General features: G+C 47.5%; 2 protein-coding genes and 1 non-coding gene across 5 annotated transcripts in view; 1 reads left to right on the top strand and 2 right to left on the bottom strand.

The window, feature by feature from the left end:
* NCAPD2 (non-SMC condensin I complex subunit D2) overlaps positions 1-21,785 on the bottom strand; it is a 27,784-nt gene extending 5,999 nt beyond the window's left edge. The window contains exons 1-26 of one of the 3 annotated variants that reach the window (XM_063352988.1): positions 21,649-21,785; positions 20,701-20,776; positions 20,493-20,551; positions 19,850-20,031; positions 19,294-19,433; positions 16,581-16,708; positions 16,376-16,499; positions 16,147-16,294; positions 15,380-15,577; positions 14,718-14,852; positions 14,081-14,165; positions 13,260-13,434; positions 12,872-12,993; positions 11,696-11,905; positions 9,576-9,750; positions 7,807-7,891; positions 7,521-7,654; positions 5,997-6,129; positions 4,374-4,458; positions 4,109-4,270; positions 3,646-3,863; positions 2,377-2,488; positions 1,941-2,064; positions 1,581-1,784; positions 1,174-1,351; positions 22-116 (exon numbers count right to left, since the gene is read on the bottom strand). In XM_063352988.1, coding sequence (XP_063209058.1) covers positions 22-116; positions 1,174-1,351; positions 1,581-1,784; positions 1,941-2,064; positions 2,377-2,488; positions 3,646-3,863; positions 4,109-4,270; positions 4,374-4,458; positions 5,997-6,129; positions 7,521-7,654; positions 7,807-7,891; positions 9,576-9,750; positions 11,696-11,905; positions 12,872-12,993; positions 13,260-13,434; positions 14,081-14,165; positions 14,718-14,852; positions 15,380-15,577; positions 16,147-16,294; positions 16,376-16,499; positions 16,581-16,708; positions 19,294-19,433; positions 19,850-20,031; positions 20,493-20,551; positions 20,701-20,776; positions 21,649-21,721 — 3,560 coding nt within the window. In that variant the 5' untranslated portion in view covers positions 21,722-21,785. Of the gene's footprint in view, positions 1-21; positions 117-1,173; positions 1,352-1,580; positions 1,785-1,940; positions 2,065-2,376; positions 2,489-3,645; positions 3,864-4,108; positions 4,271-4,373; positions 4,459-5,996; positions 6,130-7,520; positions 7,655-7,806; positions 7,892-9,575; positions 9,751-11,695; positions 11,906-12,871; positions 12,994-13,259; positions 13,435-14,080; positions 14,166-14,717; positions 14,853-15,379; positions 15,578-16,146; positions 16,295-16,375; positions 16,500-16,580; positions 16,709-19,293; positions 19,434-19,849; positions 20,032-20,492; positions 20,552-20,700; positions 20,777-20,881; positions 21,017-21,648 lie in introns of those variants that run through there. The other 2 variants (XM_063352968.1, XM_063352978.1) reach the window with 2 other exon arrangements.
* LOC134510508 (small nucleolar RNA U85) lies at positions 20,111-20,432 on the bottom strand. Its single transcript, XR_010069646.1, has one exon. It is a non-coding gene; the product is annotated as a small nucleolar RNA U85 (small nucleolar RNA).
* Positions 21,323-22,022, top strand: MRPL51 (mitochondrial ribosomal protein L51). Its single transcript, XM_063353474.1, has 2 exons — positions 21,323-21,581; positions 21,750-22,022. The coding sequence occupies exons 1-2, from the start codon at positions 21,323-21,325 to the stop codon at positions 21,944-21,946; spliced, it is 456 nt and encodes a 151-aa protein (XP_063209544.1). The 3' UTR covers positions 21,947-22,022.

Here is a 22,022-nt window from a genome sequence, read left to right as displayed (position 1 = left end):
ATTTCTTTAACCCCAGCATACCTCATAATAACGTGGAAGGATTCCTCCTCTACGCCACAGTTAGGATCTGAGAGACGACTGATTATGTCTGGAAGCAGGTTATAGATGGCATTATCCTGTGCAGAATATAAGGTTGTACATGAGATACAGAATTATGAAGGACAGCTCGAGTCAAGCCAAATAAGCTGCCCACTTAAAGTTACCTCCTTTCTCCCCACCCCGAATCTACTGATTGAAGACATCAGCTTTTCAAAATGAGCTGTACACAGCCAGCCAAACCTAAACTACTTGGCTGAAGCTAAGGGGGAAAAAAAAACCCAACCAACTACACAAGCTAACGGCAACTGCAACCCTTAGTTTGCAACAGCTCTGTTCTTTGGCAGGCTTGGATGCAGTTTCTTTGATTTCCAACCTTGTCACAACCCAACAAAAAAGCTTCCTGGTAAAGGAAACTTACACAGCAGTTCAGCTCAAGCAACTGTCTCCCATCTTGCCTGATAAAGCCCAATTCAGATTCCCCTTCCCACTACTTTTTCACGGTTTTGTCATAGACACTGCAGAGGTAGGAAGTCAGCAGTCAGGTGGCCGGCTCTGCTTTTAACAGAGCAAGCCCAGTTGGTAAAGCCCCGGTATCACTGCAGCTTCTCAGGCAGCAAACCTCAAACTCTGAGGGGCCTGCAGCAGCCATCACGCTCAATGAACAGCACGCAGGGGCTAATGCTACCACTGTTCTTGCTTGCTTGGGCTGCAACTGTTTCAATTTAAGGATCCTAATGTCACACAGCCAAGAGCAACTTTGAAAGGTTTCCCAGATGAGGCACTGCCTGAGCCATAAGGTCAGCGGACTCTGTTGTAAGGCCTGAAGGTAAACTGCAGAAAACCGTTCCCAACCCTGCGCTAGGCGTACACAAGAAAGCAAAGGGACAAGGCACTGGTTTGGAGCCTGCCTCTTGACGTGAATGGGTGAGGCCAAATTCAGCAACATCAGGGTTGAAACAAAACTCATGTTGCAAAATTTCCTTTATCTACCCTAATTTAGGCAACAAAGAGGAACAGACAGCTGCTCTACACCACTGACACACCTTCTCCAGGACTCAACTCTTGTGTCATTTACCCAGCCTCCACCAGCCCTCCCCCGCTCCTGTGAACTAAGGTCCCCGAGTGTGCACTTGCCTTGCTGGAGAGTTCACTGAAGAAGTTCTGAGCCACTCCCATGATTGCCTCCTCTGGGTCTATAAGCAGAGTTGCCATTTCGCTCACTTGGCCCTTCACCTTTACCATGTCTTTGAGGATGAGGTGAGTCATCACCAGTCCAGCCGTCTGCCTCACGCTTGGGCATGGGTCCCGCAACCTGACAGAAGCATATAGTTATAGTTACCACAGAAAACAGCTGAGTATCTCCAAGTTAGTGATACACATGACAGCCTATTCCACAGACCAGGTCTGTTGTCTCCCTGCAGTGACACCTTAAAATTGGGTCATTTGGTTTCCTGGATCATTCCCACCTTCCGGAGGCCCAGTGTCACCCTTCCACAGAGCTCTCATCACCTGTCCTCTGCCAGCAATGAGTGTAGCATTACCTGGCATAGAGATGTGATGTCCAAGGCTCCACCAGGTTGGGGAAACGGATGGCCAGATCTCCTGCTGCAATAACGAGGTTGGATCTCACACCAGGCAGAGTGGACTTCTCCATCATGGTGAACAGCAGGCGCAAGTGGGAGTCACAGAACTCAGAGCTGACGGGACAGGGTACAGAAAAGAAGGCATAGATACCAAAATCCCATCTCTCAGAGAGCAGCGAGACAAAAAAAAAAAAAAAAATCAAATCTATGAACGCTCTTTTGTGTTTTATTCTCTCCACAGGAAAGGAGTTGCAATGTTTGCTTGTGCCTTAGGACTAGGAAGGCTGGGAAGAGAACGCCAGCAGGGCTAGACATTACCTGATCATGCAGACTTTGCCAAGAGCGAGGGCTGCAGCAGCTGAGAGGGCTGGATCACTGTAGAGCCCAGGGTTGTTGCAGATCTTGAGCACCAGTGGAACAAAGGCAGAGAACAGGTGCTTCTCTAGAGAACAGGGACGAAGACAGCAATGATGCAAGCACTGTTTGTGCATCTCACTTTAAGAACAATTACTCAATTTATCCCAGAACTTCTGCAGACCATAGAAACTGGTTGACTCACTTTCACCATTGAAAAACCACCTCCAGGGAGGCATAGCAAAGAAACAGACAGCCTACATAGAAACTGGCACCGGGCAAAAAATGACAGTATTTCCTTCTGAAGCAAACAGCCTTCCTCCTGGGCCTGTTACCCACCACACCTCTTCTTTCACACAGGCAGACAGAGCCAGTGCTCCTCGGTGGCAGCCACACTTACCATCTAGAAGTTCTGTCTCACAAATACTGCGGATGAGTTCAGCTTCTGTGTCATCAGCTGAGGCCCCCACAAGGCCCAGCTCTTCCTCCATAGTGGTCTCATTTCCTGTGCTCTGTGCAGAAAGGAAGGCTATAAAAAGGACGACAGGCAACAACAACCCCTTCCTTCACAAAGTACTCTTCTCTTGGGCAAGAGGTGCATACATGTTACCAGCAGCACGACTAGAGTTGAGAACAACAGACTGATGGAGAGTTTTAAAACCCACTTTTCCCCAAGAACTGAATGGAAACGTGAAGGGTAGTCCAGGATTTGCCAGTCCACGTGCCACAGATCATCAACGAAACGAAAGCCTAGGCTACTAAGCTGAGACAGACATAGGACACATCTGGCATTGATGCCCAAGTACAGCACAACTTAAAGAACACTCAAATCCTAAAAGCATGAAGTTCAAAGTGGACTTTGAGTTCCTGGAGGACTTTGAGCTCACAAGACCACAGAAAACCTTATAGCAAGGCAAAAGCAACACAAGGGAAGAAGAGAGACATGAGTGTTGCACGGGGACCAAATCTGCATCCAGCTTCTGCTTCTTGGAAAATCTCATAGGAACCTCCTCCTGTGCGGGAAATGGTAGTGACACCGATAAGCAGGGCAGATGAGGAAACGAACTACAGATTTATCTGGATACAGCACTGTAGGCATCTAACAGAGACTGGATACCTAGGGACACATAACATTTTTCTCTATTCTTACCCACGAAAGTCAGCCTCACTACACTCTGGAAAATGTTCTGAGGTAGATGTAACCAAGCAGGGACTTTCTATCATACAGATCCTACCTGAGAGAGGATAGGACCCTCAAGCCCTATGGACCAAGGTTCCAGAAGACCTTTTCCAAAACTCAGGGCACAAATGGGTGTTTGTCACCACTAGCAGCAATTGCAAAAGATTACACTGGTAAGAAAGCAGGTGATGAGTGGAAACGAAATGTTTGCCTGAAGCAGGAAGATAAGCACGGCCAGGGCATCACCTTCCATTCCCTTTCGTCTGTCTGTTCAAAACCCAAGACTAGTGTGAGAGTTTTATTGAACAGGGTCATGCAAGGACCTCAGCTCTCCCTGTCAATCCTGACCAAGACACGTCCATTTCCATTCCCAAAGCATGCATTATCCCAGACCTCCTGCATCCCCAGAAGCATGTTCTCCAGAAGTTTGCTGTGGCAGTAGCTGGGACACTAGAGCTGCCCATAGGAAAAAAAGCCCTCAGTTCTCACCTGGGGTCTCTGCTTCTTTGTGCTGCTGTCAGAATGCTTCTTGGTCTTCTCCTCCTCTCTAAGGATGCGGCGTCTGCGTAGCTCTGCACTCACAGATACTTCCAAATATGCTACCTGCTGCAGTGCCACCTGTCCCACAAGGGACACCAGGTGCATCAGCAGGAATGTGGGGAGACTGCTATCACCATCAGAAACTCTGCTGGGAGAAACCGCTGGATCTAGTGGAGAAAAATTACTACAGTTCAGTGTTGATCTAGACCTCTTCCCCCATCAGTTACTGCCAATTTTCACTGTATAACCCATCTTCATACTCCACAAACTCCTTCACAGCACTCGCGCCCTTCCACAGCAACACCTCCACTAGCCCCTCAGCTCTGTTTGCCTCTTGCAGTTATTCAAGGCCACCCAATTGCAGCACTAGAAATCAAGGGTACAGATTTCCTTCACCAGCTTTTTTCCTCACCAGCTTTCTGCCCATCAGCCTCCTGCAGCTTCTCCAGAGCTTGCCGACTGCAGTCTTGCAGGATTTGAGCACATATCTCCTCTGCCCCTTCTGCCAGCTGGTAGATGAGCATTACTGCTGCCTCCATGAAAGGGATCCAGTGACCACTTCGTTGGGCAAAGCCTAACGCGAAGAGGGAGCAATGTACCACACACACCAGCCACAACACGGGCTGTCTCACAGCCCAACTCCATCTCCTCCAAACCTTCCGCTGACTTGAGCTCACCTTTACTCACAGTCTCACTCAGGCAACCAAAGAGCATGTGGTTCTGTGGCAGTCGAAAAGGTGCCTTGTTCTTTCCCTGTGCTGGCTGCAGAGAGAATAGATGAGTTACTCTTACCACATAAGAGATCCACCCCGTACCCTTCCTGGAACTAAACCTTGCTGTGTGCACAATGCTCATCAAACCCACGCTAGGCCCACTGCAGGGACATCCAGTACTGCTGTGCAACTAAACATGCAGCAGGGACATTACTGTCACTTTTGAAGACACGGTGGCAGCACTGGGTGGATTTAAAGTTTGGCCAAGCGATGATCCGAGGCTAAGCCAGACAGTTCCACTATTTCACCTTAAATCAAAATAAGTCTTTTGAAATCTGTTGTTTACTCATTATCCACAATGACTGAAGAGGGAAACTTTTAGAGCATCTTCAGCTACCAACAGTAAGTCAGCTAGATGCCCTTGCCTGAGGGTACTCCAGAACCATGAGGTTTTGTTTAAAAGCTAAATATCATCAGTAGAAATAAGAGAGGATAGCTCTGGATTCAACACCCACCTCACACTTAAGCTGTTGCAGTCCCACCACATTTTAGGTTGGGATGAAGACAACGCATAGAACTACTAAATCAAGTATCACAATGTCCAAGAAATCCCAGCACATCTGTAGCTGCCTGATCAAAATATACATGACCAAAACAAGCTACTGCTTGAGGATTTACCAGCTTTCAGTGCCTGTAAACAAAGTTTCTCAATTCACTACAACCTTACTCTCTGTACTGAATTTCTGGTTATGGGGGAGGAGGGGAAGGAAGAGCTACCACAGTCGTTCAAGTACCTACAGTTCAGTCCCTCGTCACATACAAATTTAACTGCACAGTCAACCTAAAACTGAATTACAACCGCCTTCAGAAAATTTAATAATGTTATGATACACATTAATTCATTAAGGTCCTGCAGTAACATCCCCAGTGGAAGGGGCGAACACAGAATGATGGTGCTGTTTGAAGGAGGGCTGCTTTTATGCTGGAAGTCATGAACCAAAATGCCCTAAATGCTTGAGTCAAGAAACAAAGAGGGTTTTTTTTCCTCCCAACTGCGTTAAAAAAAAAAAAAAGCATAAACTGTTCCACAGACAAAGAAGCTGTCTGATAAGTGACCATCATGTTACTGTAAGTACAACATGGACAGGTTTGAAAACCTTTCATGTTTTATATTCAGCTGTACAGCTGACAACTCCCAAATATCAATTACTAGGGAGGGCAAAAGAACTACACCACCAGAAAACATCAGTAGGGGAAAGGGCTTCATGGTTGAGGAAACACAAATCTGCTTAGAACGGGGAGTCTGAGGAAGAGAATTGAAAGGAAAACAGATTTTTTTTTTTGTGCACTGAACTCTTTACTAATTGAATTCAGCCTGTTGCCTAATGAAAATACTTTTATTACATGTTCACTGATGTGTGCTAAGCTTTCCAGACAGTGTTGCTGAATGGTCTCAACCTACTTAATTTCAAAATCCATAAAAATTTAATCACTTTTCTCTCTTCTCAATACAAACCATTTCCCGCCCCCTTTGTTTCTGGATAACTGTGTTTCTGAATGACCTCAAGAACAAGCTAAGAGTCTTACCTTAGGGTTACTGGCAAGTTTGGAAATTGCATTGCATACTTCTTGAGCCAGGCGATAGTCTTCACATGCCTTCTCGGACAACCCTACTGTCACCAAGACATCCAGGTTGCTACCTACGATCTCCGGCTTCCCTCTGTGGAAAAGAATGGGGGTATTACATGAGTTCCTCCTGAAAGTTCACAGAAATATGGAAAACCAAGAGAAATACTCCTTGTGCCTTGTGGAAGGCAGTGGTCTGAGTAAGAGAAAAAAAAAATATAAATCCATCCAATGACTATATAGTTACAGGAGCAGCAAGCAATATTCCACAGAAGCCAGTATAATCCATACTACATTAAGAGGTGAGGTTCTCCAAAGCAAACAACACTGAGCATACTGTCTCTTTGTAAAGAAAGACTTGACTCTTCTTATCAGAAAGGAGCAAAAAAAACCCAAACAAAAAAAAGAAAAAAAAAGGGTAACATATAGAAAAATGTTGAGAAACAGAAGCTCAGGACTGGTGAGATGTGACACTTCCTCTCCTACTGTAGGAAACAAAACAACACAACAACAAAAAAAATCCCCAAACCCACTCCCACATCCCCCCCTCCTTTCCACCTCTGAAAGGTAGAATTGTACATTCCTCAGACCAGGCCTGATCAGAGGATACAATTAACTGGGTGAAGGCGGCAAGAACAGAACCTAATGTATTTAAAAAGAGAATCTACAAAGTTTACAACATGCATCTATAGGACAAAAGCAATAACAGGCAATGTTGTTGTTATTTCACACACACACACACACAGAGACTCAATGCAGGATCTCATGGGATATCCTGGAAACCTACAGTTTTCTTGAAATCCCACAATTTTCAGGGAAGGATATTAATTTTGAGACGATGCCTACAATTCTGCCACAAGCATGTGGGATGGGGTGGCAGCAATACCTTGGAAAGAATATCTAATACTCAAATTGCAGAATTGGCTGCAAGCTCCAGAAATGGCTCTAACTCTAGAGCCAAGAACTTCAAGACCATCATTATGCAAGCCTATTTTTGACAGATGAAGGACTGAAGTAGGAAGAGCAAGAAGAAATCAGCAGATAAGCTAAATGCCAAAGGGTTACTGGGCCGGGAAACTGAGGAATGAAAGCCTTATAGCACAATTAGACTCTTTTTGCCCCCAGAAAGGGAAGCAGATTCATCTGCCTCCATGCTAAAGACTACAGACATCTCTACTCAGCAGCTTCTCACTGTTCTTATCCAAACACAGACAAGGTTGCAGAGCTGTGACATGGCAAACCCCTGACAAGGGATGGACATTCAGAACACAAAGAAAGTAATGTTGTCATACTTGTTCAGAGGCTGTGCTGGTGGGACCCAGCACAACCATATTTAATTCCAAGTTTTGTTACCCCATGACCCAGTTGCTAATTTTGAAGCTGCAGAACAAAGGGTCAGCTGATGCAGCACCCACAGTTCTTCGAAAAAAATCAACTCCCTGTACATCCTTCCACCCACAGGATTAGACTAGGCCCTGGGCTCACCGTGCCATCATCCCCAGCAGCATCACAGCAGCACGTCGTTCTAGTGACGAGCACTGAGATTTTTCTGTGAACCGCTCCCATAGCAGCTGGATCACAGCAGGCTTTACTTCATCCTTCTGCACAAACTCTGAGATCTGGAGAAGTAATGCAATAAAACAAGTAGGGAGAGGCAGAGGAGGATCGACTTCAAACCAACAAAGCCATTAACTGAAATGACCACATTTTTAATATAACAGACATCTAAAATTACAAATACACTCCAAACCCAGGCAAGGTAAGTACTCACTATTTCTTCTAAGCACTGTATTGTTCCTAGCGATGCATCCACCATGATGAGAGAGAGAGAATGCACCAGGCTCTGGGCCCTGGCCCTTTGAAGGAGAGGAAAAGAAAATAAAATAATTAAAAAACAATTAAAAGGTAAAGAAAAAGGAACTGTGACAATTACTCTCCTATTCAGAGAGTTAAGGACATCTATTAGATAACAGAGCTGATCCCTGGGGACAGGAAAACTTTCCCCTTCACTTGCTGAAGTTCTCCAGGTCACCCAGCTCAAGTGCCAATAACCATGACACGGGCTCAAAAGTCCACTGTCCTTGTGCACTGCTGCTCCTCCCGGTGCTCAAAGACCCAACCAGAGGCACTCACCAGCCACCTCCCAGTTTGCTCTCAACCACAAGTCAAACTACTAGAGCATAAGAAACCTGAAAATCTCTGTATGAACAAATAAGGCCAGAACTCAAACTGCAGGAGAGTCATCTCCAGGCAATATTATCAAGAAGAAATAAGCAGCAGTGGGTGCTGATGGTGCAAGTGAGGGTGAGGCATGGTGCATCTCACCAGGGATCACACTTATCATAGTGAATGTGTATCCAGCAGGATTTACATGTGAGCAAGTGCCACAGTAGAGAACAGACACAGCTCATCCCTAGTGTGGAAGAAACCAGCATGCAAGCGGTACCCACCCGCAAATCCTCAATAAAGATCAGCAACAAAGACTCCAATAACATTCTCTCATCTGCCATGCGTAGAGATTTGTTACAGAAAGATTTAAGATTGGTCTGAATGAAATACAAATAGAAATGTGTGTGAAAGCACCCAAACAATAACAGTAACTAACCTTGTATAGTGTGAGTGATAAAGAAACGGTGTATATTGAAAAATCAAGGACACAAACTGACAGTTAGAAAACGAGTAAACACTGAGGAATGTGTTGTGTACATCAGAAGCAGAATGCCTACACTCAGATAAGGCCATAGCATGCATGACTTATCAGCAAAAAACCTGAGCTCTGGTAACAGGAAGACAGCTCTAACTTCAGACCACACTGTATACCATTCCTCTTATTATCCCAGCAGGATGAGCTACGACAGCCGTAAGAAATCCAAAATGAGGGAACAGACGTTGGGCAATGCCTTTGCCCAGCGAGGGTGAAGTATGCAAGACACTTAGTCATGGGATGACCCCATAACAACAGTCAACTCCCAAAGGGGTTGAAATAGCCATCCAAAAAATTGGTTTGTTGTTGCCAATTAAGAACCCTGTTTACGTGACAAACCTTCATAACTGACACCCCTTGTTCCCTATCACATAGAGGCCCTACCCAGACCCTTTGGGCACGTGTATCCTGGTGCAGTGCTTTGTATGAGAGTGAAAGTTATGAGCAAGTTAAGCATGAGTGCCCGGTAACAGTTTTATTTAAAGTAATTCTCAGCTTCTCCTTCCATAAGGTCTGATATGGAGTTTTGCTGTCTTAATTTCCTACACATGAACATCATGACAAACCAAAAGCAGAAGCTCAGCTGGAGGTCCCACAGGAAGATTGGGATAGTCAGATATATAAAAACATTTTAGAACTGCATGAATGTTAATAACAGCTCAAAGAGAAAGCATCTTTACCACTGGACGCAAACCTTACATTTCAGCTCAGCATGAAACATGGCAAATTTGATTTCTCTTCCTGTCCATACCCAATTCCCAACAGATCTCCGAAATGGATTTAAAAAAAAAAAAAAAAAAAAAAAGAAAAAAACTTCAGATTAGGAAGACCCTTACCTCTCTGAATCCCCAGTGGGGTTCAGATAGAGCCGCCTGTAGGCATTCAGTACAGCCTCCTTAACAGCAGGCTCTTTTGACCATATGAGGGGGAGCATCCTGCGGACTCCAAGCAGTGCCTGAGGCACACTAAACTTTGAGACTGTCACAAAGAACTCAATGGCTTCCTGCACCACTGCAGAGAGAAGAACAATTTTGTTAGTGCAGTTCTTTCCTAACCCCATTAGAGCGGCCATTAAACAAATTCACAGGCCTGCTGCTCTTACAGCAAGCCCTACAATCATCTAAGATCACTCCTACCGCCTGCAGCGGGCTCAAGTCAGAATGGGGTCATTAGTACAAAGTCATAGATGTCTTGCAGGAAAAAAGGCACAGATTAAAAATGTTACAGCTAAATGTAAATGAGATACATTTTTGAGACGAGCACAGGGGCCATGTCTGAGAAAGAACAAAATTCTCTTCAGGGAAGCAGTAGCTTTGGAAAAAAAAGATCTCATGGTCACAGCAGATTAAAGCAGCTGAACATTGAGTCCCAGTGCGATGCTGTAGCCTGAATAACTAAGCTATTTGATGTATAAATGGGGTAAGGAATAATGTATTTGATTCCAGCTTAACTACTCCTGAAATACACTGTCCAGCCTTCTGTTCATGAGACAAGAAAAAACATTAAGTTGGAGAGCATTCACGAGGGAGCCGCAGCAACGATTAGAGGGACTGTATAATGAACAGTTCATAGAGTCTGACTTCTGGTTAAGTGGGAGTTTACCCAGTATAAGCTCTAACTTATAAATCTGAATAAAGATCTGATAAAGATCCCCTATCAGACATGTGTTTGCACCAAGACAAGCTGGTATGCTTCCCCTGCCTCCAGTCACACCAGAAGATACATATTTGCAATACAAAAAATAAAATTAAATCTTGAAATCTTAAATCTTTAAATAAAAAAACCTAGATCTGAGCACAGACATCCCTTACCACCCTCCCCCTCACCCAGCAGCATGCTATCTCCAAATGGAGACAATGTCTCAAACTGCCCGGTCCAAACACCCAACTTGCTTTCCTTACGCTACAGCATAGGACAACAGGGAGGTGGAAAGTTAGTAAAATCTGTGCAGCCATAAAAAAACAATAAACCAAACCCCATGTGTTTAAGTATCAGGTGAGGGGCATCCTCTCAGCCTGGAGCTTCACATGACCTGTAAAGAGACCGAACTCAGGAGTTTGTTTTCGCGTGTGCGAACAGCCAATGACATCCAAACCCTGCTGGGGAAGCCCACACGCTTATCACAGGTAACGTACGAGTTCTCAATACAGATGAAGCCTCAGAAGAGTCTGCGTGAAGCTTGGGAGCTGTAGTCCCCAGACCCGTCTGTACCGCAGAACCATGCGAGCAGTTGGCAAATGGATCCGCCAGGCAGGATGAAAGAGGAGGGAGCTGCGCCTCAGCTCCCTTAGGGTGCCAATTCAGGGCAAGCACTTAAAAAGGGTCTAACTGGTTACAGCGGTCCTCATGTTAAATATGAATAGCTGAATTAACTCAAGGCCTACTCTCCAACCACCTTTCACTACAGCACTGAAGACGACCAAGCCATGGAACCTGTTGATCAGGATCACTTTTAGCTACAGAATAAAGTTTAAGGAAAGGTGAGGTGGATGAGACATGCTGCTGAGTTCCCCTCTTACGGCCAGCATAACACCTGAAGCTGCATCAGGGCACTGAGCAAGTAACAGAACCCAGCTTCACTGGCTGTGCTTACTTTAGGAGAACCTCGGCTGAGATGATGAACATAAACCCCCTCCCCCACAGGAGGGGGGAGTCACTATAAATAAAGTCATTTTGGTCACCTGGCTTCTAAAAACACTTTCCATGTTCATATTTAAAAAGTGGGTTCCTAAACAGCCCGTTCGTGCCCTAACACATCCTCTTCATGACACCCATTTAGATGGCACTTGCTGTTCCAATATCCTGGAAATGCCTGTGATATCCACTCAGTTAAGTGCAGCTCCAAACTTTTCTCCTTCCCCTGGAGCTCCACCACTCCCACATCTCTGCTTCAGCAATGGGAAAAATCTGGAAACACTGAATGGGGGCGAAAGAGCCCCATGGCTATTTCACACACCTGAGACAGAGTTTTCGTACATCATCCTGCTGATCAGGCTCAGGGCTTCTGTGATTTTCACGGAGAAGTCGTAAGCATCTTGCAGGTATTGCACCAACATCTCCTGTTTGACCAGCTCTGACTGAGGCTGCTCTTCTGGTACAACTTCTTCAGTATTAAGACTACTGTTGCCACGCGGAGGATCCTCACTGTTCTCACCTGGGCATGAACCTGCACAGCATGAACACTTGTTTGTGAGCAGCATTGAAAGTACGAGAGAAACAGGCACGGTTTAGGGCATTTTAACCCTTCTCTCCACTCCATACCGACAGCTTCAGAAAGCCAGACTTACTCAAAAATCCGTCAGACTTAGCTATAAAGACAAAAATCTCAACATCCTGGAGAACAAGTTCCAGTACTATAACGTGATGCACCGCAGAAATGCCAACGTAATACAGGGGTGGAGAAAGGCATGGTCCAGTTGGGGTAAAACACCATTAAAATGCTGAAGGGGCTAATCTGAACTTGACAACTACCCAAAGATGAATGAGGCCCTAAAAGTGAATCCAGGCAGAGCAAGAAGGCAGCAAACACTACGACTCTCTAGCAAAGTTTGTGCAAGTGTGGAGAGTTGACAAAGTTAAGAAGATTAAATTATTTAGACGGTAGCCTTTTGATAGAAATGAGCTTAAGGGGATTGGCTAGGAAACCTTATTTTGAAACAAAAGACAAAGCACGTAAAGTCTTATGCCCTGAGGCTTGAGCCCCAGATAAGCAAGACTTTGCTTGAATCAGATACTTGGACAAGGCTGCTAAGGGTAAGCATTATGTGCCACTACCTGTTCAGGAAGCAGAACTCCTGACAAATTCAGACAGGACGGGAAGACTGAGTGGATAACACTGGCTTCACTCCCCTCAGCAGATATTATGCGAGTTAAAGCATCAGAAATGCACTTCTAGTGGGAACATGGAGCTATTCTGACCAGAAATTAAATAACAGGGCTACTGTGATCCAGCTAAGATGCCAGGCCACTAGATGAGCAAACGATCCAGAGATGGTGCAGCTCTGTGAGCTGTCAAGTATACACAGAGAGAGCTCCACGGGTCAGAAGGAGGGATGGGGCATTCCAGAGGGTTTTGGTCTAGCCCTGGCATCAGCTTGGACTTAGGGGAGACAGAGCGATCTAAAGCGGTTACCTGTGTAAAGTCTCTTCAGAACACCCAAGATTGTTGCCTCCTCGTTATCCTCTGTAGGGCCACTGAAGGGCTCCTTCCCCTGGAAGCGACACAGGGCCTTCTGCGTAAGGCGGGCTGCACTCCTGGACAATGACATTGCCCAAGAGAAGAACATCAGCAACCCGTTAGGGCAGGACACAAGGGAAACCATCCAACTTTGCCCTGAACACCTGGGAAAGCAGCTCCTGCCCGCATCTTGCGCTGGGTGCCCATGTCAATCTCTTCCTACAGAGTAACGTTACTGGAAATCATCCCTCTACCCTGGAGCTCAAACCTTTCTTGAACAGAGAACTAGAAACCGACACATCCCACGAGATAAACACTCTCTCAAACTACAGAGCATTCTTACTTGTAATTCAGCTTCCTCAGCAGCCCAGTGATTTGCTCCGATGTACTCTCCGCCGTTTCCTCAACTTCCAGCACCTCCTCTTCCCCTTCCTGCGGTGGTTGAAAGAGCTGCTGTGTGGCAGCCCTAACTTCTGGCAGCATTGCTTCCCACTCTTCCTCTGGGGTGATTGCTGGAGCTATTAAAAAAAAAAAAAAAGAGGGAATAAAGAATACAGAGACTCAAGTGACACCTAAATGGGGAGAGAAACTCATCTGGAACTTAGGAATTCTACTTACCCCACCCCCACACCCCCTGCCGACTCCACCCCAGGCAGGCACTATTCCCATTGCTGATCCCTCCCAGACTGCACTAAGAATAGGCAAGAACTCTTTGGCATAAAAAAAGAAACCATTGAGGGTAAAAAAAAATTACAGGTAAGAGAAAACCATCATTTGCTATTTATTGTTTTGTAGACAGCACTGGTTCCAAGGCTAATCAAGTTTAAATTAATATCTGACCAAAATTATGGTTCAAGCAGCCCTTGAATGGTTGAAAATGGAAACCTAGGAGGGTGTTCATAAGTATTTTCAGTTCTTATCCTGAAAATAGGATATTTAGCTAAATGAACTGTTGGTCTAGATATGGACATTCATACAGTCCTTCTACAACACCAGTGTATGAAAAATCATTTTGAGTTTAATCCCAGTTATCTGGCATCTGGCCTCACCGTCTCACTGTAAGATCTGAGACAAAAGCCACCACAACCTGGGAGCAAATTTAAGATGCGGAAAAATAAGCCCTGGTACGCCCTGGGAAGGGGAAAGAGGAAGAAAGGAAATTACCTGCTGTGGATCTGCCATGGTCTCTCATTTCTTGCAGTTTCTGCGTCTCTTTTTTCAGTGGCTCGGCCAAGTCAGCACAGCTTAACTGAAGATGCCAGGAAGAGAAAAAAAAAAAATGTTACTTATCCTCCTTTTTCCGAAATGCTCGAATTCTCCTTTCTCTTCCACTCCCTACTTTGTCAATCCCCTCAGATAACCCTGGTTTTGGAAACTGGAATAGTAGACTCTGGTCATCATCCTAGAACAGGAACAGCTGTCAATTGCCAGTCTAACGCTCAGAAGCTCAGGAGAAGGTGCAGCTCAACACAAAGAGCTGCAGCTCTGTGCAGAATGTTCTAAAAGACTAATTCTGATCCTAAGGAACGAAACCCCACAGTGGATTCAAATCAAACCGCTGCAGGTTTTTCCACAATCAAGCACATCACAATTCTGGCCTTCAGAATACCTACCAGTTACACCAAGCTGGGGAAGAGCCAGAGGAAACAAGACCTAAGCTTGGGAAAACGACCCGCAGGGTCAAAGGCTACGTCGTCCCTCCCACAAGACACATAAAGGCTGCTGCCCTGGCTATAGCACACTGCAGATATTCAGCCTGCAAACAGCCATCTAGCATATCCATTATACTAGTCAAAATTACCTTGCAGGAGAAGGGATTGTTGGACAAAAACGCAGCCAGGAGCTGGATCGCATTTTTAACTACTACCACAGATTTGTCTTTGAGACGCCCAACAGCCAGCGATACCACAGACTGAAACTGAGTCAAAGGCAGGGCCTAGCACACAATGAGAGCATAAACAAAGTTATCAGGAAGGCCTAGAGACTCATGAAGAGTTATTTTACTGCAGACATATGAATGTACTAAAAGGCACAGATTATAGCTTCATAGAAAAGTCTAGGTCTGAAGGGACCTCTGGATATCTTCTGGTCCAATCTCTGTTGAAAGCAAGGACTTAGAGTAGGTTATTCAGGATTCTGCTGAGTTGAGCCTTAGTATATCTAGTGAGGGTGATGTTTTCCCATGCCAACGTCCAAAAAGAGCTTGCATACTGCACTCTTCCTTCTAGTCTGTCCTGATAATAAAGAGCAGTATTTAATTTGTGTTCCCCAGTTCCCTCACCCCCAGGATCTTTGGTCTCTTGGGAAAAAGGAATTGCAGATGCCACGGTACCCAGGGACAATACCTTTCTCTGTTAAATTTCAGTCTCTGCAAACGAAGAGCAGGGTGACAGAAACTCCCTTACAAAAGACAACGGAGGAAGTGACGACTGAGACAACACCATTTCCCCAGCACAGACTTGCCTTGCGCTGAACGATTCGAGTGAAAAGCTGCAGCACACGGCTGCGCACAAAGCCATTGATGTCACAGATGTGGGCCTGCAGCATATTCAGGAACTGGTCCCGAGTACCACGGGCAACTTCCTCCAGCTTGTCACCATTCAGCACCTGTGTCAGCACTTCTGCCATAGCCGCCAGAATGGCATTTCGCATCATATAACTCTGCAAAAGGAAGAGTTGTTGAGCCAGGAACAGACAAAAAGAGATGACTTGATGTGCCAAGGGGAAGGCTGGCCCAGAGTTCGGGCCTTCTAAGCCCAGGCTCCAGCCTTAAGTGAATTTCTCCATTACGGAGTTTGTATTAACCTTGGGTGAGTGTGGCTGTGCCTGCAAGACAGAGCAATCCAACCCTTCTATCCAGCTGGGTCCACAGAAGCCAAGAACTGATATCAGAAACACTCATGGCTTTTAAGGGCAGTTTAAAAAAAGGTAACACAATGACAAACTCATTAAGTACTGAAGAACGAGGGATAACAGCTGGGATGTCAGTAAGCAGACCAGTAAGCAGTCTCCCATTCTCTGATAGCTGGGAGTGACAGCCAAACAGTAGATGTCACGGTTTCTGTTTGCTTTTCATCTTTTAGGTAAGGGCAGAACCTATTCCGAAGGACAGGTTTTGACAATCGATCTCTATGAAAGAGGTTCTGTTTTAAAACAGAAAAACTGGATAACTGGATAGCAGCACCTCCATCGCTTGACTTCTCCAGACAGGTAATTATGTGGAAATGTACCTCCCCATCCAAGTGACGCAGGAGAACGCTCATGTTGGATAACACCAGAGCTGGAATCCGTTCAGACAGTTCAGTTATAAAGGTAGCATAACCTTTGACTCCAGAAGTATCACGAGCCAGATCCTGCGGAGATTTCTGTCCAATTTCCCTGCACAGAAAGATGAAACAAGGAATAGGGTGCCTCAAATTGCTAAGGATAGAAAGACAACCCTTGGGGTGTTTTTCTCACCTTAGCAATTCGCCCACCAGGCTCTTCAGACCATACTCTGTAGCCCAGAGGCTCACAGCCTGCGCAAACACTGGGGCTACATGTTCAAAGTGCTGCAGCATCTGCGTGATCTTCAGAGTGGCACCTTTTGCATGTGAGGAAGAAGAAAAAGGTCAGGGAAAGTAACTGGGAATGGCTTCAGGAAGAAGGTAGAACAGGAACTCACTGAACATGTGATCATAATGAACCAGAGCTGCAGCAAGTAGATGTGTCACAGCCTCCCGTGTGGCCCGGTGCTTCTGAAGACCAATACTTGGATTCTCCAGGATACGGTAGCAGCTTCCTGTCATTAAGCTAAAGCCACAGAACAGAGATGGTCAACCTCAGCATCACAACTTGCACCAACATCATTTGATGCACTGCACTAGACAAACATTTCTCTCAAACCAGAGAGATCATAGAATCATAGATTCATTTAGGTTGGAAAAGAGCCTTGGGATCATCGAGTCCAACCATCAGCTCCACTCTACAAAGTTCTCCCTTACACCATATCCCTTAACACCACATCTAAACGAGTCTTAAACACATTCAGGGATGGTGACTCCACCACCTCCCTGGGCAGCCTATTCCAGTGTCTGACCACTCTTTCTGTGAAGAATTTTTTCCTAATGTCCAGTCTAAACCTATCCTGTTTCAGCTTGAACCCAATACCTCTTGTTCTATCGCTAATTACCTGTGAGAAGAGACCAGCACCAACCTCTCTACAATGTCCTTTCAAGTAGTTGTAGAGAGTGAAGAGGTCTCCCCTCAGCCTCCTCTTCGTCAAACTAAACAGTCCCGGCTCCTTCAGTCACTCCTCGTAAGATTTATTCTGCAGGCCCTTCACCAGCTTCGTTGCCCTGCTCTGCACTCGCTCCAGCACCTCGATATCTCTCCCATATTGAGGTGTCCAGAACTGGACACAATACTCAAGGTGTGGCCTCACCAGTGCTGAGTACAGGGGGACAATCACCTCCCTCCTTCTGCTGGTCACACTATTTCTAATACAAGCCAGGATGCCATTGGCCCTCTTGGCCACCTGGGCACACTGCTGGCTCATGTTCAGCCGCTTGTCAATTAGAACCCCCAGGTCCTTTTCTGCCAGGCAGCCCTCCAGCCACACTTCCCCAAGCCTGTAGCGATGCATGGGGTTGTTGTGGCCCAAGTGCAGGATCCGGCACTTGGCCTTGTTGAAGCTCATACTGTTAGCATTGGCCCATCAGTCCAATCTATCCAAATCTCTCTGTAGAGCCTCCCTATCCCCATGCATATCAACACTCCCACTTAACTTGGTGTCATCTGCAAACTTACTGATGATACACTCTATGTCCTTATCAAGATCATCAATAAAGACATTAAACTGACCCCTGAGGAACACCACTTGTGACCAGCTGCCAGCTGGATTTAAGTCCATTGACCACCACTCTTTGTGACCATCCGTCCAGCCAGTGCTTGATCCAGCAGATCATATGCTCATCCAGGCCATGAGCAGACAGTTTTTCCATGAGGATTCTATGGGGAACAGTGTCAAATGCTTTTTGAAAGCCTAGGTAGACAATATCCACAGCCTTTCCCTCATCCAGTAATCGGGTCATCTTGTCATAGAAGGAGATCAGATTCTTCGGTATCCTTAAAAAAAACTGATCAAGCAACATCTGAATTTGAGAGGCCTACATGAGGAAAGGAAGTGGTTCCTAAACACATTGCTTTTGCCTCAAGATGGCTTCCTCAGCTTCCCAGCGATCTGCACCCTACAGAGGGCTGTAATACCACATCACTGGCAGATATAACATTTAACTCTCCCTTCCAGAAGATCACTATCACCCATCCCACCTCTAGATTGGCTGGATGGTGACATCCACAGGCTAGTGGTCAACAGCCCAATATCTAGTTCGAGATCAGTGACAAGTGGTATCCCTCGGGTCTGTATTGGGACCAGTACTGTTTAATATCTTCATCAAAGACATAGACAGTGGGATCAAGTGCACCCTCAGAAAATTTGTGGACATCAAGCTGAGTGGTGCAGTTGATACGCCTGAGGGACCGGATGCTATCCAGAGGGACCTGGACAAGCTCAAGAAGTGGGCCCATGTGAACCTCATGAAGTTCAACAAAGCCAAGTGCAGCGTGCTGCACCTGGGTCATGGCAACTCCTGGTATCAATACAGGTTGGGAGATGAAGCGATTGAGAGCAGCCCTGTGGAGAAGGACTTGGAGGTACTGGTGGATGAAAAGCTGGACATGACCCAGCAATGTGCACTTGCAGTCCAGAAAGTAAATTGTATCCTGGGTTGCATCAAAAGCAGCATGGCCAGCACATCAAGGGAGGTGATTCTGCCACTCTGCTCTGCCCTGGTGAGACCCCACCTGGAGTGCTGCATCCAGCTCTGGAGCCCTCAGCACAGGAAGGACATGGACCTGTCAGAGCAGGTCAAGAGGGCCACAAAAATGACCGGAGGCCTGGAGCACCTCTCCTACGAGGACAGATTGAGACAGTTGGGGTTGTTCAGCCTGGAGAACAGAAGGCTCCAGGGAGACCTTATTGCAGCCTTTCACTACTTAAAGGGGCCTTTAAGAAACACGGGGACAAACTTTTTAGCAGGGCTTGTTGTGACAGTCCAACGGTAGTGGTTTTAAACTAAAAGAGGGTAGATTTAGACTAGATATAAGAAAGAAATTTTTTTTACAATGAGGGTGGCGAGACACTGGAACACATTGCCCAGAGAGGTGGTAGATGCCCCATCCCTGCAAACGTTCAAGGTCAGGTTGGACGGGGCTCTGAGGAACCTGATCTAGTTGAAGACGTCCCTACTCATTGCAGTGGGGTCGGACTAGATGACCTTTAAAGGTCCCTTCCAACCCAAACTATTCTATGATTCTACATCCACTACATCCTATACCTGACAAACTCTTCTTCCACCACAAAACCACCCCAAAGCTGACGGAGATCCAGCTGCAGCAGCTGCGTGAGCAGTTGTAAAAGTGGCTCCCTCTCCTCTTCCCATGAAGATTGAGCGGTCTTGGTACGGTTTTTCTTGTTCTAGAAAAAAGATTACATGATACGATACACCAGCAGCTTAACAACAGAAAAAACACCGCCACCCTGACTCCCTCAAAAAAAGAAAATGACTGTTAAATTCTGCAGCATTAAGAGACATACAGAGAGATGTATGAGAAGCTTATATACCCACATCAAACGACCGCTGCTGTCATCTTTGACCACAGAAGAGAACTTGAGAAATTACTGGCACACTAAATGTTTAGACACGTATTGTCCCTTTGGCTCTTTTCCATGTAGTCTCACAGAAATCTCAGTACTCCACATTATGCACTGCTCTTCATGGCATCATGTTTAAATAAATCCAGCTATAACATCTGATAGATACTACAGAGTTCAGCAAGCTTACATGTTTTCTACTTTTATCATCTTATTTTCCCCCCAGTCCCCTCACCTACCTTCCCACCAGGATCCACCTCCAACAAACTATTATTGCAGGTTTCCATTTCAAAGGCATCCATCAGGCCAGTCAGCAAATAGCAGTTCATCTTGAGAGCATTGAGGTGTGCACTGCGGTCTGCATGGCTCAACTCAGAATCACCCAAGATGGCAGGAAGTTCATTGGAATGTTTGGACACCACTGAAGAGAGGTAGAAAGCCATGAGCACTCCTTGCCAGACCCCTCAGCCATCCTCTCTTTTGGAGACTTCTTTTGGAGCAGTCATCAGATTACCAAAGACGTGTGCTCACATCTCACCAGCTGTAACACGGGCTACTCCCTGCAACCCAAACCTTGGAAACGCTGTCTTATCCTATTCCCACAGCCCCCGTCAGCTCAAAGAAACACTCACTCAGAGCTGATGCATCCCAAAGATGTACTTTCCAGGGACGCGGGGAAGGGGATTTTCTGTCGGCCTGCCCTTACAGCAAACACGCACAGCTCTGCATTGTCCACCAAGATTACAGACCCGTATTACTGGAATGGGCTGAGGGTGCAACCCAGCTGGTCAAGTCACATTAGCCTTTATATCATCATTGAACTGCCAGAGGAGAGCAACCTCTCTATTACTCCTGCTTCAGCTGGAAACAACGGATACCCACCCTGCATCATCAGCTCCAGGGCATCCTCCTTGACAGCAGTCTGCACAGCTCGGAAGTGGCTGCAGGGCAAACACAGTGTGTGAGGGCAGCGAGTAAAGGCCATAGGGAGAGGCATGAGTGCCCGGGCGCCCCAGTCTCTCCTCAACCCTCCTCTCCACCCGCTTCATTCCCAGTGTCCCCGGCTCCGCGTTCGCCGCTCTGTACTCACTGGAGCAAGCTGTAGAGGGGGTCGAAATGCTGCAGCACTGCCAGCGCGCCCCGCGCCCGGAAGGCGGTTCGGAAAGCTGCGGGGAAATACGGAGAGGGGGCAAGAGGGGGACGCGGTCACAGCCGTGAGCGGGCGGTGGGAGCGGGTCAGGCCGGGAGAGGTGGTGGTGGGAAGGCCTTACCTGTGAGGGCGGGCGGCAGGTCGCGGACGGGCAGCACCTCCTGCACCACGTAGCGCCCAGGGCCGCCATCCCGCAGCAGGTCGGCCGGAGCGAAGGGCAAGTGGAACTCCCAGGCCACCGCCATGGCCCCGGCACAACCCCACAGGCGGCCGCCGTCGCCGCCTCAGGCCCGGACACTCCAAACAGCGCGCGCGGGCCGCGCTGGCCCCACCCCCCTGTCCCGGCCTATCAGCGCCCAGCAGCGCAGCCCCGCGGCGGCGCCTCGCCCAATCGCCAGCTCCCTTTCCCACTCCGACCGTTAGCGTGACGTCACATTCTCGTCCTTCCGCTTCCCGACGGCCACAGCGACCGGAAGGGGAGCGTCCGAAGCCACGGGGCGGGCGGCCCGGCTCGGCTCCTCCTTCCCCGGCGGTACCGGTACCGCCGGCGGGGGTCACCCCAATGGCGTTGGAGCTGGTGCGGGCGGCGGGGCGAGCCCTGCTGGGCCGGGCCTCGCCCCTGCTCCAGGCCGAGCGGAGCATTAGCGGCGGAAGGGAGCGCTGGGGGCCCGTGCGGCCCGGCCTCCCCGTGCCCCTCTCCTCCCCGCTGGCCGGGCTCACCCGGGCCATCCGCATCAAGGAGCCCCCGAAGCCCAAGCAGGTGGATCGGTGGACGGAAAAACGGGCCTTGTTCGGGGTCTACGACAACGTGGGGATCCTGGGTAAGAATTCATCCACCCCACTCCCCACGGCGGCCCCAGGGCAGGAGGGGAGGGAGGCTGGACCCACCTGCGAGGCGGGGGGGAGGGGGGAATTGCAGCTGCCTGCCCTGGGAACAGCCTTCTCCAAGGCCTGGCTTCATTCTCTCTGCTCTGTCTTCCTGGTCTCAGGTGACTTCCAGATCCATCCGAAGAACCTCATCAAAGGGCCCAAGTGGCTGCGAGGCTGGAAGGGGAACGAGCTGCAGAGGTGCATCCGCAAGAAGCAGGTGGTGGGAGATCGGATGTTTGTAGAGGACTATCACAAACTCAACAAGAGGATCCGGTACTTGTACAGGCGCTTCAATCGTACCGGGAAGCACCGCTAGGAGCAACTGTGGGTTTGACACATGGAGATGTGTTTTTGTGGCATCATGGTCCGAATAAAACACAGTTGAGTTCTCA

The sequence above is a fragment of the Chroicocephalus ridibundus genome, chromosome 1, assembly GCF_963924245.1.
Source record: "Chroicocephalus ridibundus chromosome 1, bChrRid1.1, whole genome shotgun sequence".
In the NCBI taxonomy this organism is placed as follows: Eukaryota; Metazoa; Chordata; class Aves; order Charadriiformes; family Laridae; genus Chroicocephalus; species Chroicocephalus ridibundus.
Note: the sequence above shows the minus strand (reverse complement) of the source record. Positions and strands in the feature narration are given on the sequence as shown.